Source organism: Typopeltis vanoorti, chromosome 6 (genome assembly GCF_054136105.1).
Source record: "Typopeltis vanoorti isolate ZY-2024b chromosome 6, IOZ_Tvanoo_1.0, whole genome shotgun sequence".
Lineage (NCBI taxonomy): Eukaryota > Metazoa > Arthropoda > Arachnida > Uropygi > Thelyphonidae > Typopeltis > Typopeltis vanoorti.
The window spans coordinates 95742571-95757650 of record NC_143554.1 but is presented as its reverse complement, the minus strand read 5'-3'; the positions used below and the strand labels follow the sequence as shown (position 1 = coordinate 95757650).

The following is a 15080-nucleotide window of genomic DNA, read 5'->3' as shown; positions in this document are numbered from 1 at the left end:
TCTTTAATGGATTGCTATGGTCAGGTCTGGTCACCTGGGTTTCTTGGGGATGAGAAAGTGATGGAAAGAATCTGGGGATGACTGACCAAGATGGCAAGCAGTCTGTGGATTGCTCCTTGTAATGAAAAAATTGAGGGTTTGTGGTGCAAATGTTGGTTAATAGATGGAAAAAAGAGGATATGATAGAAATATTTAAGGAGTTTTATAGGATTGATGCAGAGGAAATATTTTAACACTTGGCTATAAGAGACAGAACAAGGGTCATCTCTGGAAATTGAGTAAGAGTTTGGCTGGCTAGCAAAGGTGTGAGGAGTACAATTTCACTTGGAGAGTGGTGAATGAGTGGAATGAGTTGCTGGAATCTGAGTATGGATGCATGTATCTTTCCTGTCAGTTCCTTGTCTCTCATTAAGCTCAAGAAGAGGTACAGTAAATACTGTGCAGATAGTTTGGGAGTCTATCATCATGAGACTGCAGTGCAATAATAATATTATTATTTTGATCTCATACAAAAGAGGCAGAAAAACCTTATGGTGCATCATTGCCACATGTAGGATTGATATGAATATAGATGATGATGGTTATGGATATCATTCTAGTATTGGAAGATGTATACTTTGACAGATAGACTTGGTTTAGTATTTTATCTATATTCTATAAATTGCTTTAATATTCTGTTTGTGTTTTATCATTTTAGGTTCTCCGCGTCAGAGAGGAACAGGAACAGTGACCATAATGGTTAATGATGCTAACGATAATGAGCCACAGTTCAGCCGAACAGAGTATGTTGCTTCAGTGATGGAAAATCTTCCTGCAAATTCTCCAGTTATAACAGTTACTGCTAATGATGCTGATATTGGAAGAAATAGCCTTATCAGGTATATTGCTTCAGAGATTTCTGCTGATGGAGAACATGTTGAAAGTTTCTGTCCAGAATATATATGTTTGTTCAACAATTTAAGTTTTAATGCATTATAGTAAACTTCTTCAAGAGAATGAAAACTAAACTGATATTCCATTGACTGGGTTTTGCAACAAGCGAGCTGAACATGTTTAAAATAGGCTAACACATGCACACAGTTCATGTTGTATTATGATAATTTGTGATGTGTAGAATGTCTGAGTCCATCATTCTTTTTTCCCTGAAAGACAACCAGACTTTATGTAGGATAATACCTTGTATCTTGTTACATTAATTACTGTTTTTTAACATTTCTGATGATTCTTTGAATGTTCTGATAAATGCTCTGTATGCTGTCATGATACCCATTGTTTTGTCTCTATTGCATGTTCTGCTAGTCCTGATTTATGTATTTTTTCGCCTCCATGTCCTTGAGGTTTTATGATGCATGTCATTTCTCCTGACTTGCTTGTTTATCCCATCTAGCAAATTCCATATGAGTTGGTCTTGTATACTCCTTTTAAGGGATGAATTCGTTTTAAGTGGTGAATTCGAGAGTGAAGGAAACCTGAGATCTTGTTGATTGGAAAGAAAACCACTTTTATTCCTAGTTGATGCAATATCCTTGAGATCTAGTCAATGCCAGAACTTATGTAAGGAAGTGATAGTCTATATTCCTTTTTTTTTTTTTTTTTTGCCATCTGTTTTTCTAGAAAACTCTTTTCCTTCTCTTCTTCTTTAATATCTTTTCATCCACTGCTGGATATAGGCCTCCTCATCAGCTTTCCAGTTCTTTTTCTTTAGCTAATGTCCACCATCTCATACCAAACCTTTGCAGATCATCCTTCCATCTTGTTCTTTGGTTGCCTTTCCCTCTCTTGGTATCTACTCAGTGCTTAATTTTGTCCATCTTTCGTTTAATCTGCTAATATGGCCAGCCCCCATTTACATGCTTTTACAAAATATCCCCAACTCCAGTCATCACTTTAATTTCATTATTTCTATCCTCTACTCGATCATCACTCTAATTTCATTATTTTGAATTCCTGTTTTTTACTGTTGTTCTCGTCTCATGTCCACAGGTAAATACTGGAATAATTTTAAACATACAGACAAATCTAACAGATAATCTTTCAAAACGCTTCATTTCTTTATGTAATTATTCTATTTATTTCTTCATGTTATTTTTCCTTGAAGCTAACTATAATAATTTCAATGGGATTATCTGCTAATTTTAGTTCAGCTTGACCTGAAATTGTCATAAGTTTTGTTTTAGTTATATTAATCTTTAAAACTTTTTTTTTCTGCTTTCTCTGTCAAACATATTTAGCATCAGTTTTTTTCTTTATGCTTTTCTAATAAAAAATTGTCATCTGCAAAACATAAACGGTTGAGATTTCTACCTTTGATGTTCCATCATTTTCTCATGAGACATTCCTGAAAACTCCTTTTAATGTAGTATAGCAGAAAACAATTTGGGTGACATCAGATTTCCTGACCTCACTACACTCTCAATTCTGAATTCTCTTCCTAATATTCTAACTTTATACTGACTGTTGAATACTGAACTCTGGTATATGTTGTTGGGATGTCCTTTTGTTTAAAGCTGTTGATTATTTCTGACTAATATAAAGAATTAAAGATTTTTTTCAAAATCTACAAACACTAATATAGTACGCCCACACTTTGTAGAGCTTCGCTTGGATTTCTGCCAAGAATAGTCGATTATGCTGAAGGAGAGAAAGAAATGAAAGATGTACGAATTGGTCACCAACATGTGAAATCACGTGCTTTTCGACCTGTAATAATAAACAAACTCATCCCAGAAGATGGATTGATTACCCTATATTGGAATGGATTCTCCTTTTTGTGACATGCGCAGAAGTGTCGAAGGGTCTCGAATCTGTGGGCATACTACATAATATATAATGAGTTCAGATATAATATATCAGAACTCACTATTTTATTACAATTATTTTTGCAGGATAAGACCAAGTGGTTTGAGTTCTGGGCATCTTTTCTCATTACTACTGGAAATGTTATCTGCCTTTTTGATACCTAAATGCAATGTTCTACTACAACTATCCATCACAAAAAATTGGTATTATAAAAACCTTATGAGTGTTGGTTTTTCTGTAGACTGAATATTTTAGTTTATGTTCTTCAGGAGAGTATTGAAAAATCTTGTCTCCTTGTTTCCTTCAACCAGAGATAATGTACACCCTTGGTCACTGCCAAGTGTTTTTGGCATTCCATCATATGGCCAGAAGTGTTATTGTTAAACTAGACATTCTTCTGAAGTTAGGCATGAAAAATGGATTATCTGCCTTCATCAACTTGTCAAATCTGAATTAGGAGATTATTAGAGCATTAACACAGATCACAAACTGAATGGTGTTCCATATGACCTTTTTACATCATAGTCCTTATAAATTTACAAGATTATATTTAAAAACATCATGTGAGAACATTCTATATCAGCAGTATCTCAATAGGACTGATTTCTATGTCTGTTTCTCCCTTTTGAGAAGTAGTTATCTGAAAAACTAATATACAGGAAACTTAATTAATTTTCTGTCGCTTTGTTTGTTTACTTTGTTCAGTATGGCACTGTCAATGCTGTGTAACACTAGAGAAATAGCTGTAAGTTTATTAATAATTAATTTTGTCTTGTCTAATCTGTTAAATTAAATTCAATATGTTTCAAAAACATATAACTGTGTGTGTGTGTGTGTGTGTGTGTGTGTGTGTGTGTGTGTGTGAGTGAGTGAGTGAGTGAGTGAGTGAGTGAGAATAGAGGGTAGGATACAATGGAAGTTTAATTGGAAAAATAAAATTATAAGGCTGAGCTGCACATGGAGATGTTGCATAGAGTTAAGAGAAGCATTAACAAGTCCAAGTGAAGTAAAGCATGGGCTAAGAAACTGACAGTCTAGCAGACCAATGGAAATCCAAGAACATTCATTTGCTATGTACATAGGGAAGTAATTTTGGAAGAAATATTATCATCATCATCGTCATCTGACCTCCATGGAGTCAGAGACTCATTGTGGGAGGTACACACTATTGCACACAATGCTCATCCAACTGTGCCTTAAACCGATTCAATGTGTCTACATTCACAACACACTCAGGCAATGCGTTCCACTCACCAACCACTCTCCATGCAAAGAACCTTCTCCTCACTCCTCTGCTCACACCCTCCTTATACAGTTTCCAGGAATGACCTCTTGTTCTACCCCTCTCCCATTCTATGAAAAATCTCTTCCATGTCAACCTGATAACAACCCCTGACTAGTTTATATGTCTCATTCATAGGGAAGTTTTGATTTACATTCTCTCAATCTGTTTTTGTACTACACATTCCAAAGACCATTGACCATCTTTAAGAATCTTCTCTGTACCCTTTCCAACATATCCTCGTCACCATGAAAACCCAGCGACCAAATCTGTGCACAATAATCCATATGTCTGATCAAGGCCTTATACAATGGCATCAACCTCTCTATTTCTGCATGTCAGGTTCCTCTGCATCATTACCATTATTCAATGTGACATCTTCACAACATGTGCAATGTGGCCTCTGAATTTCAGGTCCTTGTCCACTATCACTCCTAGATCTTTCATCTCCTCTACTTCCTTTAAAGTTTCCCCACCAGGTGTATACTTTGCATCCCATCATTGCTTACCAAATCTCAAAACCTTTCACTTTGCAACATTGAACTGATAATTCCACTTACCTGCCCATTCATGCAATCTATTCAAATCCTCCTGTAAGGCCATAACATTCGCTTGCCTCTGCATTGCTCTCTCCAATTTTGCATCATTTGCAAACAGCTGCATATCACTTGTTAAACCCATCCCAATATTATTAATGTATACAAATTTACAAATTAAACAACAATGGTCCCAAAACTGACACCTCCGGTACCACTAGTGACCTTCCTCTTTCGGGATGCTGCACAAATTATAGGTGCAACATTATTATCATATGATTAGAATGATCACTGAAAAATAACCTTAGTGAGTGCAGATGGTGGGAAGGAGGAGGTGGATGCAGAAAAAATACTGAATTATTGAACATTCACTTTGCTAAATAAAATAAGATTCCAGATGCTGTGATGAAACTAGTCACATTAGCTGAAGGTGGACTATATTTTCAACCCTAATCTACAATGTACAGAACTCCATACATATGATAGGTTGCATGTATAGTTCAGTGTGGTTGTACCAAAATGGTCACAGACATCTCTCCTTAACATTGGTACTTTGCTGCATAATTTGTAGTAATAATTTTTCTTTATGTTTAATGATCTATACAAATGTGTTGTACCAAATAGCAAAAAAAATATTATTATATTTAATACATGAAACTGATTCAGATTAACTTTGCTAATTTCTGATATGATATATGCATTTCTTTTTATAATGCAGATATTCTCTTATGGGAGACTATGAGGATAGATTTATGGTTGATCCCTTTACTGGTACTATTTTTACTCGAGCAGTTTTGGACCGTGAAGAGAAGGAGCATTATTTTATGATTCTTGTTGCTTCAGATAGTGGACTTACAGTGGAACATTCTACTGCTACAAATATCTCAATTTATGTAGATGATGAGAATGATAACAAACCTCAGTTTCTGGAAAGCAGTTATCTTGTATATGTTCCAGATAGTGCTACCGGAGGTAAGAAATTTATTTTCTTTATCATATTTGTCCAGTAATAATTTCTACAACAAATCAGCAAATGTTTTTGTTCATTCCAATTTTTTATATCAGAACAAATATAATGAATAAAAAAAATCTTACTTTTCTAATTATTAAAATTGAATGACTTGCCCTTTAAAATTTGAAAACATGAAGCAAATCATTTTTTAATACATGTTTTAGTTATAATTTCAGTAATAAAATAATGAAAGTTTTAAGAGTGTGGTGAGCAAGTGCATGAGACAGATTTTTTATGTAGGGATTGGTAGGTTAGCAAAATGTCTTGCTAGAGGGTATTCTGCAAATCAGTTTGAGGTGCAACATGGCAGATATGGTAGTGATTAAGCAGCTCCCCCCTTCCCCTTTCATGATGAGTCTGTCAACTCTGTAAAGATCTGTTAATAGTAATAATAATAATAAGAAGAAGAAGAATTTTAAATTTAAAATTTTCACCTACAATGCAAGGAATCTTTTAAGCACTTTTATATAAAGAAAATAAGAGTTTTCCTTCCTGGAAACTCTAGTGTTTCATTCTACAAAGCAGACAAACTGGCCGAATGAATACATACTTTGACTTTCAGAGCAAATTATGTAGATGGGATAAAATGCCCTATTATAACACTAATTAGGTTTATATATTTCTAGCCTTTTCTGACACAAACATATCATATTTGTATCCTCAGTTTCCAAAAAAAAATCTGCTCTCTGGAAGTTAACTTTGTACAAATCCCTATTCTGACCTCAGTATACTGAGAGTCAGGAAGAGAAATCAGGTAATAACTTGGGGGGGGGGAGAAAGAAACCTGTCAAAAATATAAAGAAAATGTGATAATGAAAAGAAATGGAGTTAAGAAGGCCAAAGGATAGTGATTTCTGCATAGTAATTCTGCATATAATCTCTTTTAACTGAAAATTCATATTCAGAAGTGACATCCCTATGAGTCTAAAAAAGGAAAGCTTTCAACCAGTGCATACTTCCTGTCCTAACATGTTTCATGTTTCAGAGGAGAAACATGAACTTTAACAGAAGCCCTAAACAAAAAGCTGAGAACAACACAACATTGCATGGAGAGAAGTATGCTAAAAATAACATTAAGATCTCAAACAGGTGTCATGGATATTGTAAAATACATTAAACAGACTAAGTGGAGATGGGCTGGCCATATTGCCAGATGCAGTGATGAGAGATGGACTAGAAAAACAACAGAGTGGAGACCAATGGATGGAAGACAAAGAGGAAGATCGAGAAGAAGGTGGAGGGATGAACTGGAACAAATTGCTGGAGTGAGATGGATGGGAGAGGCAGAAAACTGAGTGGTCTGGAAAACCATGGGGGAGACCTTCGTCCAGCAGTGACAGAACCAAAAGGTTGAAGAAGAAGAACTGAAAATTTTATATGTTTACTAAGCAACTGCTTGTCATGATCACTGTTCCCAGTCAGAGGCAAAGTGGCTAACTTAGTTATAGACAAATCATCCCCAAAGTCCCAAAGAGTTATGGAGGTAGCGGGTTTTTTTCTACCGGAAACGCGGGTTTTTCATCCCGCATACAGACAAATCAGCCCTTCAGACCACACACAATTTACAGACAAAAAATACTAGTTGTGGTGGTGGTGGTGGATGGTAGATGGCATTGATAGAGATGATTGGTAGTAGAGGTTCGGTGTAGTGGTGCAGACAGTTGTATAGTAGGGTCCTCCTGCGATGAGTCTTCAGACTCCTTGGAGGCGTCACGAATAATAATAATTATGTGGTAAGCAGGGTTTTTTCTCCCGGAAACTCGGGTTTTTCATCTCGCATACAGACAAATCGGCCGTTCAGAACACATGCAATTTACAGACAAAAAATACTAGTTGTGGTGGTGGTGGGCGTTGATGGAGATGATTGGTAGTAGAGGTTCGTTGTAGTGGTGGAGATAGTTGTATAGTAGGTGTCATCCCGCGATGAGTCTTTGGACTCCTTGGAGGTGTCACGAATAATAATAATATTAATAAGTATGTGGTAAGTAAAAGAAATGATTGTGGAAAGATAACTATAATATTAATGTTGATGGTAGGTAGCTGACAGCAGTTGCTAAGTGATCATATTGCAAGGTATATCATTCAGGTGGAGATATTGCAGTGACAGATGTGACAAGGACTGATATGAGAATAGAAGTGAACTGAATGTGCTTAGGATATTACAAAATCTCAATTTGAATAAAGATATAGGATTGGATGGTATATCAGCTCGTGTTAGAATGTCCAAGAGAATTGGCAGCATCTCTGACCAAGCTATTTAATTTCAGTCTGAGCTCAGGCAAGCTCAGGCAAGAAAAGATGGTGCAATCTTTGTATTATATAAAGGAAGCCCCAAAACAAAGATAGCAAATGCTAGATTGATAAATATGTCTAAAATAGATGGTTAAGAAATGGCTTAATAGAAATGTGATAAAATCCTAGTGGTGGTAGCATGACTTTGTGAAGGATACTGATGGACTTTGCAAAGACATTTTGATAGCAATACTGCATCCCGATCTGTTATGTAAACTGAAGCAAATTCATTATTATTATTATTATCAACAGACCTCCATGGAGTCAAAAGACTCATCATATCTCTACTTAAATACATTCACTGTCCACACACTCTCTGATGCATTCCAATCACCCATCACTCTCCATGCAAAAAATCTACTTCTCACTCCCTTGCTCATACCCACCTTATATAGCTTCCAGGGATGGCCTCTCGCTCTTCCCCATCTCCAGATATTCTATGAAAATTCTCATCCATGTTAAACATTAAATGACATCCCCTATACACCCATTCAGAGTCTGTTTAGGTCCTTTTGCAAAGCTACATCTGCTCTACTTCTCATAACTCTCCCAAACTTTGCATCATCTGCAAACAACTGTATATATCACTATTTAAGCCTTTTCCAATGTTATTTACATAAAAATTGAACAATAATGGCCCTAAAACAGACTCCTGGTGCATGCTACTAGTGACTTTCATCTTCGGGGATATCATTCCCTCATTCACAACCTGCTGATACCTATCAGACAGTTAGTCTCCACTCCAGTGCAGTGATCTAGTATCCAACCCCATCTGTTCCAATATAACTACTAGTTTGTCATGTGGCAATCTATCAAAACCTTTGCAAAATCTAAATATACCACTGTAATGCATCTTTCTTGTCGAATGTATTCATCACTTTGTTAATAATAAGTAAGCAGGTTCTAAAGCATAATCTTCCTTTAGCAAACCCAAGCTGTCCATTAAAGAGAATTCTACTGCTTTCCACCCGGTTCTGAATCCTTGTCCTCACTAGCTTCTCCAACACCTTTATCACAACTCCAGACAAGCAGATTGGCCTGTAATTCAAAGCCTTAGTCGTATCACCTGGTTTATGAAATGGAACAATGTTGCCATTTTTCATTCCTTTGAAACCTGGGCTAATTTAAGATTCATGTTAAAAATATACATTGCAGGTGTTGTTAACTCCCTGGAACATTCCCTCAAGGCATGCAGTGATATACCATCAAGTACCATGGCTTTGTTGACATCAAGTTTACTCAATTCCTCATATACCTCCTGCTCACTCACCATCAGTAGTTCCATCCCCATTCCCACTGCTCTCAAGTTCATCATGTTACGATTTCAAGGATAGAATACGTTATAATGAACTGTTTATTAACCATCTCTACTATATCCTTATGTGCTTATGTGCAACTATAAGGATACTTTATAGTTGTTTAATAAAATAACTGTTTATTAACCATCTCTGTGCTTATCATTCTCCCATTATCACTGACCAACATCATCCTTCCATAATCATTCTTTCTTCTACTGGCCACATATCGAAAAAACTCCCTAGGATTTCTTTCAGTGCCATTTGCTAACTGTTGCTCATACTGCACTTTTGCTACCCCTACTAAGTGAGTCACCGTCCTTGCTTGCTCTTTGTACTCTTCATGTAACTGATTATCTCCACTCATCTCATGCCACCTCCACAATGCCTTTTTCTTCCAGATTGTATGCTTCACCTCTTCATCATCCACTTTTACACCTACTTTATTTAATCTTCTGACCTTTGGACTAGGCTAAGTCATTGCCTCTGCCAGTGGTTCCATCGAACGATCAAATAATCATGAATACAGACCAAGCAGCATTGATTTCCTTCCTATCCAATTTCTCATTCCATGATATCGCTGCAAGCTGCCTCCTGAGTTTGTCATAATCACCTCCCTTATAGTTGCACATATAACCCTTTCTCACAAATGTCCTGATATGGCTGACCACCACCCAAACAATCATTTCATGGTCACTTTCACCAAATGGAGGAAGATGTGACACTTCATTTATAGCATTATCTTCTGATGAGGTAATCAAATCCAAGCCCCTTGATCCACGTGTGGCCTCTGTTACATTCTGCTTAAGTAGTTATCTCTTAAAAACTCAAGAAATTTATTCTCTTTGGTTCCTGATACTGTCTCTTCATTCCAGACTATATTACCATAACTGAAATTACCAGTAATGATCACTCTTTTCTTATTACGCAGACCAATTTATCTAAAAATTTCCTTCTCACTGCCTTCCGCATTACCATGTCTATAGTAACATCCTACTGAACATTTCATCCTGTCCACTTCCACTTCACATCATACTGCTTCAAAATCACTGTCAGTATTTGCTCCTTGCATCTCCACCCTATATGGGCACAACTCCTCTACCATTATCATCAATAACACTCCTCCTCCCTATTTGTTTTATCTGTCTTCATGAAAGACTGCAAATTAACTGCTGTAACACACTATCTCTGCAGTCTCAATGAGTTCGCTATAGTAAGAATCGACTCTCTCTCTCTCTCTCTCTCTCTCTCTCTCTCTCTCTTTCTCTCTCACACACACACACACACTGTGTTTGTGTGTGTGTGTGTGTGTGTGTTCCCTGCCCATAGTCATTCTCTCATCTTCATATCCACCACCTTCCACTTGTCCTTCTAGATTTGTATGTGTGTGTGTCTCCATAGTCATTCTCTCATCTTCATATCCACCACTTTCCACTTGTTTTTCTACAATTGCTTCTCTTTTCTCTGTCTTTTTCTCTGTCTCTTTCTACTCTTTATTTACACTCATTTCATTCATCTTTCCTCTGTAGTCTTTCTCTCACTGAACAGCAGTTACTTCAAAATGTTCAATGCTAAACTCATTTGCTGTAGTATATCCCTTTTGAACTATTCTTCCTGCTCTTCAAATTTGCTTTATACATTCACAAGCTATATGCTTTTTGGCATCACAGCTTAGCCAGCATTCGTGCAAATTCATTATTTTTGCTCTCTTTCTCAACTGACTATTGTTATACCTGGGCACACCAACCATTTTATCAACTGCTATTATCCTTTACCTACTGCAAATCCTTTTCAGTATTCTTTTTTTTTTTTTCCCTTCCAGGTTATTTGTGCTCACAACAACCACAAGCCACGATACTTATTTATTCCTTCTGTGCAAAGCTCAGTTATTCATGTAATGAAGCCACTTAGATGCATACCTCATGCACATTATTATATTCACTGCACCTCAGATAAAATCTCCATACTGTATCACATGATCTTATGACACTTTTTTCACCTTAAAAACTTCTCTTTCATTCATTCATTTTCAATTAGTTGCAAAGGCAGTTGATGAACAAACATTAAAGAGCAGTATATATATGTGGTGAAGTAGATTCCAGGAGGATGTAGTTTACTCTTAGCTACAGGACTCTGTATTTGTTAACCTACTTTTTAACTTGTACACTGATATAGGGAATGACAGAAGTGGTGGGGAGATACATATCCAGTTGTTTCTTGATGATACAAAAATACAGCAATTAATAAAATTGATGTAGAGATCCATTAGTGTGATTCAAATAGGCATGATGCATCTGAACTGCAGTAAATTGATGATCTAGGGAGGGATAAATGGAGATCATCAGGATAAATTGAAGCTTTATGGGTTGATAAGCAGAAAAGAGGAAATACGAGAACATAAATTACTAAAGGGATTTTATGGAACTGTTTTGATACTGAAGAAATTTTTCCTTGCAAGATAAGAGAGGAGAGAAAACAATTAGTCACTCCTAGAAATTGAGAAAAGTCAGTTAGCAAAGACTGCAAGGACCATTTTTTATTCAGTGAGTTGTACAAGATCAAATTGAGTTGCTGCAAAAGTCATGAGTGCTTAGTTAGTGAATAATTTTAAGAAGATATATGATAGCTATGATTTCTTGAACCAAAGAGATACTTGTATGATATAGTAAGAATCGATAATAGAAGTTATATATACTGCAAAACACTAGAAGCATCTTTTTTTTGTTAGTGTTAAATATTTGGTTTACACACATTTGGTTACTTTATAGTAATAAAAATTTAATTAAAAATTAATAAATTTATTTTTAATAAAATTAAAAATTAATAAAAATGTATAATTAATTAATGTAAAATCTAGTAATATTTGTTTGGGTTAATTGTGCATTCATGCAACTGATATACTTTCAAATTATGATATGTATGGTAAGGAGATATAACCCAAAGGTTATATCTCCTTACCATACATTAGCTCGCTCTCCACAAAACTAAGAATTTTACGAAAGTTCAACATAAAAACCTGCTTCTCTACTCTTCCTAAACTAAGATCGATTTTAAGCAAATACAAACAAGCTCACAATCGTTGAAAGTTTATTTTTCACTTGGTTAGACTATAATAAATTTAGTTTAATCCTTTATCCAAATGTGAGCAAACAAAGTTTGCGCCTGAAAGTATCTTCAGGACTGGGATAAGGTGGTACAACACCGGGAAACTCGTTGCAAAGGTGGAGCAAGCTAACATCACTCCTATCTCAATATCTCCCATAATGCAAAACACATCTCCTTGCGGATATGTATAATGTTATGCATTAAGGGAAGGGCCACCACCCAGACTAGTTTCGACCTTTATTGAGGTCTCTTCAGGGAAGCCAGTCCCAAGTGGAGATACCATGCAGAAGCATTAGCAAGGTTATCTCTACCTATAGGAGTTGCCAAACGGTGTGCCACCTTTTTATTAAATTTCTCTGGATTTAGAGAAAGATGTTGAAAGTTTAAAAGTTTACGCATTATGAGAGATACTGAGATAGGAGTGATGTTAGCTTGCTCCACCTTTGCAACGAGTTGCCCGGTGTTGTACCACCTTACCCCAGTCCTGAAGATACTTTCAGGTGCAAACTTTGTTTGATAAAGGATTAAACTAAATTTATTATTAAAGCTCACAACCATCTATAATTCCTGGGAGTGTACAAAATCACATGTGACTGCGGGGAACAATACTATGGCCAAACTGAAAAAATCCATCCTCCTACATGTCTGGAAGAACACCAGAGGGACATTGCCTACAAAAGAACTAGAGCAAGTGTGCCCTGTCAAGCCATGCACTGTTTTCAGTAAACACAAATGATGAAAGCTGTCAATATGAGATAAACTGGAAAAGAACTTCAAACCTTCATATATGCCGTGACGAGGTGGAGCACCGCATAGTTGAGTCTAAGGAAATTGTTATGGACCCTCATCATATAAATAATAACCTTAGTTATAATCTACCGGACTCTTTCAGCTCTGCTATCTGATATTGGCACACTCGTGAAATCAGACACATGCAGATGCCTAACAATAGAACTTCAACACAGACTGTAGCTACAGTTCAAAGCTAACTGAATTTTATAATAGTCGTTTTTATAGTGATATGATGTTTCTTATAGTGTTTATTTGATTTCTATGTTCCCATGCCTGAAGAAGTCGGACAATCCGATGAAACATGTTTCGTTTTGAATACATTTAATTGTTATTCTAGTTCTTGGTTCTAAGTCAGTATATATATATAAATTCTTACAGAAATAAGCCATCTGAAAACTTCTTTCGAAGTTAATGGATATTCAAAGAGAATCGTTGAAAAATTCCTTCTTAATCCTCCTAGACATGACTCAGAAGAAACAAATAGATTCAAAGGCAATATATCTATTCCTTACATAAGTACATTTTCACATAAATTAGCAAAAGTTCTAAGAAAATACAATATCAGAATCTTGTTCACTCCACTTCCAAAGATCCGTTTCTTAATAAGCCACCCAAAACCTTGTCATCATCATCTCAAATACCCTGGTGTATATAAAATATTGTGTGATTGTGATATTCCTTATTTTGGGCAGACAGACAAATCTGTTGAATTGCATATGGAAGAACACAAGGGATATTACTTACAAGAGACAGCGAGTCAGTGCATTATCAAGTCATATCCTTTTTTCGGCTAATCCTAATGATTAAAACCAAAGTCACAAAGTCTGCTGGGATAAATCTACTAACATCTTCCATTGCAATGATGAACTAGAGAGAAAAATCGTGGAATCTAGAGAAATCATCTTGAATCCTGTTCATCTAAATAATAACTTGAGCTACAACCTCCCAGATTGTCATTCAGCTGTAATCATGTACTGGCGTTCATGAGATGCTACTAGCACACACTTTCCCAACAATACGACTAACGAAAGAACAGGCTTTAAATACAACCACAATGATTTAGTGTCAATTATGTATTTCCCAATACAACTGTATTTCATAATACAACTAACGAAAGAACAGCTTTAAATACAACCACAACAATTTAGTGTCAATTATGTATACAGACTCTCTATGATGTTCATAGTTTATTTAAGCTTCAGTGTTTTAGTGTTTTTTCTTTTATAATGTCACCTGATGAAGCCTGTTACAAGTCGAAACTAGTCATGTTTTTATATTAAAACCTTTTTACTTAAATCCCGGTTCTAGTCATTCAATTCATTATAAAAATATGTATGTTAACTGAGTTAATGATCATTCTTTCATCGAATATATATATATATATATATATATATATATATATATATATATATATATATATACAGGGTGTTCGGGATAAATTTGACAGTTTCATAAGGAAAAAGAAAATCTTCTTTGTATCTATTAAATTTAATGAATTGACAAAAAAACATTACAGGCAGAGTTAATTACAATACTATCAACAAGATTTACTCAAAATAACCACCATTAGCATCGATCACAGCTTCAATTCTGCTTCGGAACCTCGAACAAGCTGATGCTACAGTCTCCCTGGGAAGGGCCGCAAAAGCCGCTCTTACTTAAACAATTACGCATATATACTTAATTATTCCTAGTAAAACTTATCTGAATCAGGAGCTCTTCAAAGCACGTTCGTAGCGCCTGACCCACTAGCGCCCTCGCATTTAAAGAATGTCGAGTATGAGGAAAGATTGAAAAGATGTAATTTGCAGAGACTAGTGGAGAGAAGGAAGAGGGGAGATATGATAGAGACCTACAAGTTGGTAAGGGGTTGCTATAGGATCAATGGTGGAGAAGTTCTACAGCGAATAGTGGGAGATCAGGGGAGAACCAGAGGTCATCCCTGGAAACTGTATAAAGAGGGTGTG

The 15080-nt window shown here is 35.9% G+C and overlaps 1 protein-coding gene across 1 annotated transcript in view; it reads left to right on the top strand.

The window, feature by feature from the left end:
- Positions 1-15080, top strand: part of LOC150105725 (cadherin-related tumor suppressor-like) — a 147520-nt gene that overhangs the window by 112913 nt on the left and 19527 nt on the right. The window contains exons 8-9 of the mRNA XM_090394540.1: positions 698-878; positions 5336-5589. Coding sequence (XP_090250666.1) covers positions 698-878; positions 5336-5589 — 435 coding nt within the window. The remainder of the gene's footprint in view (positions 1-697; positions 879-5335; positions 5590-15080) is intronic.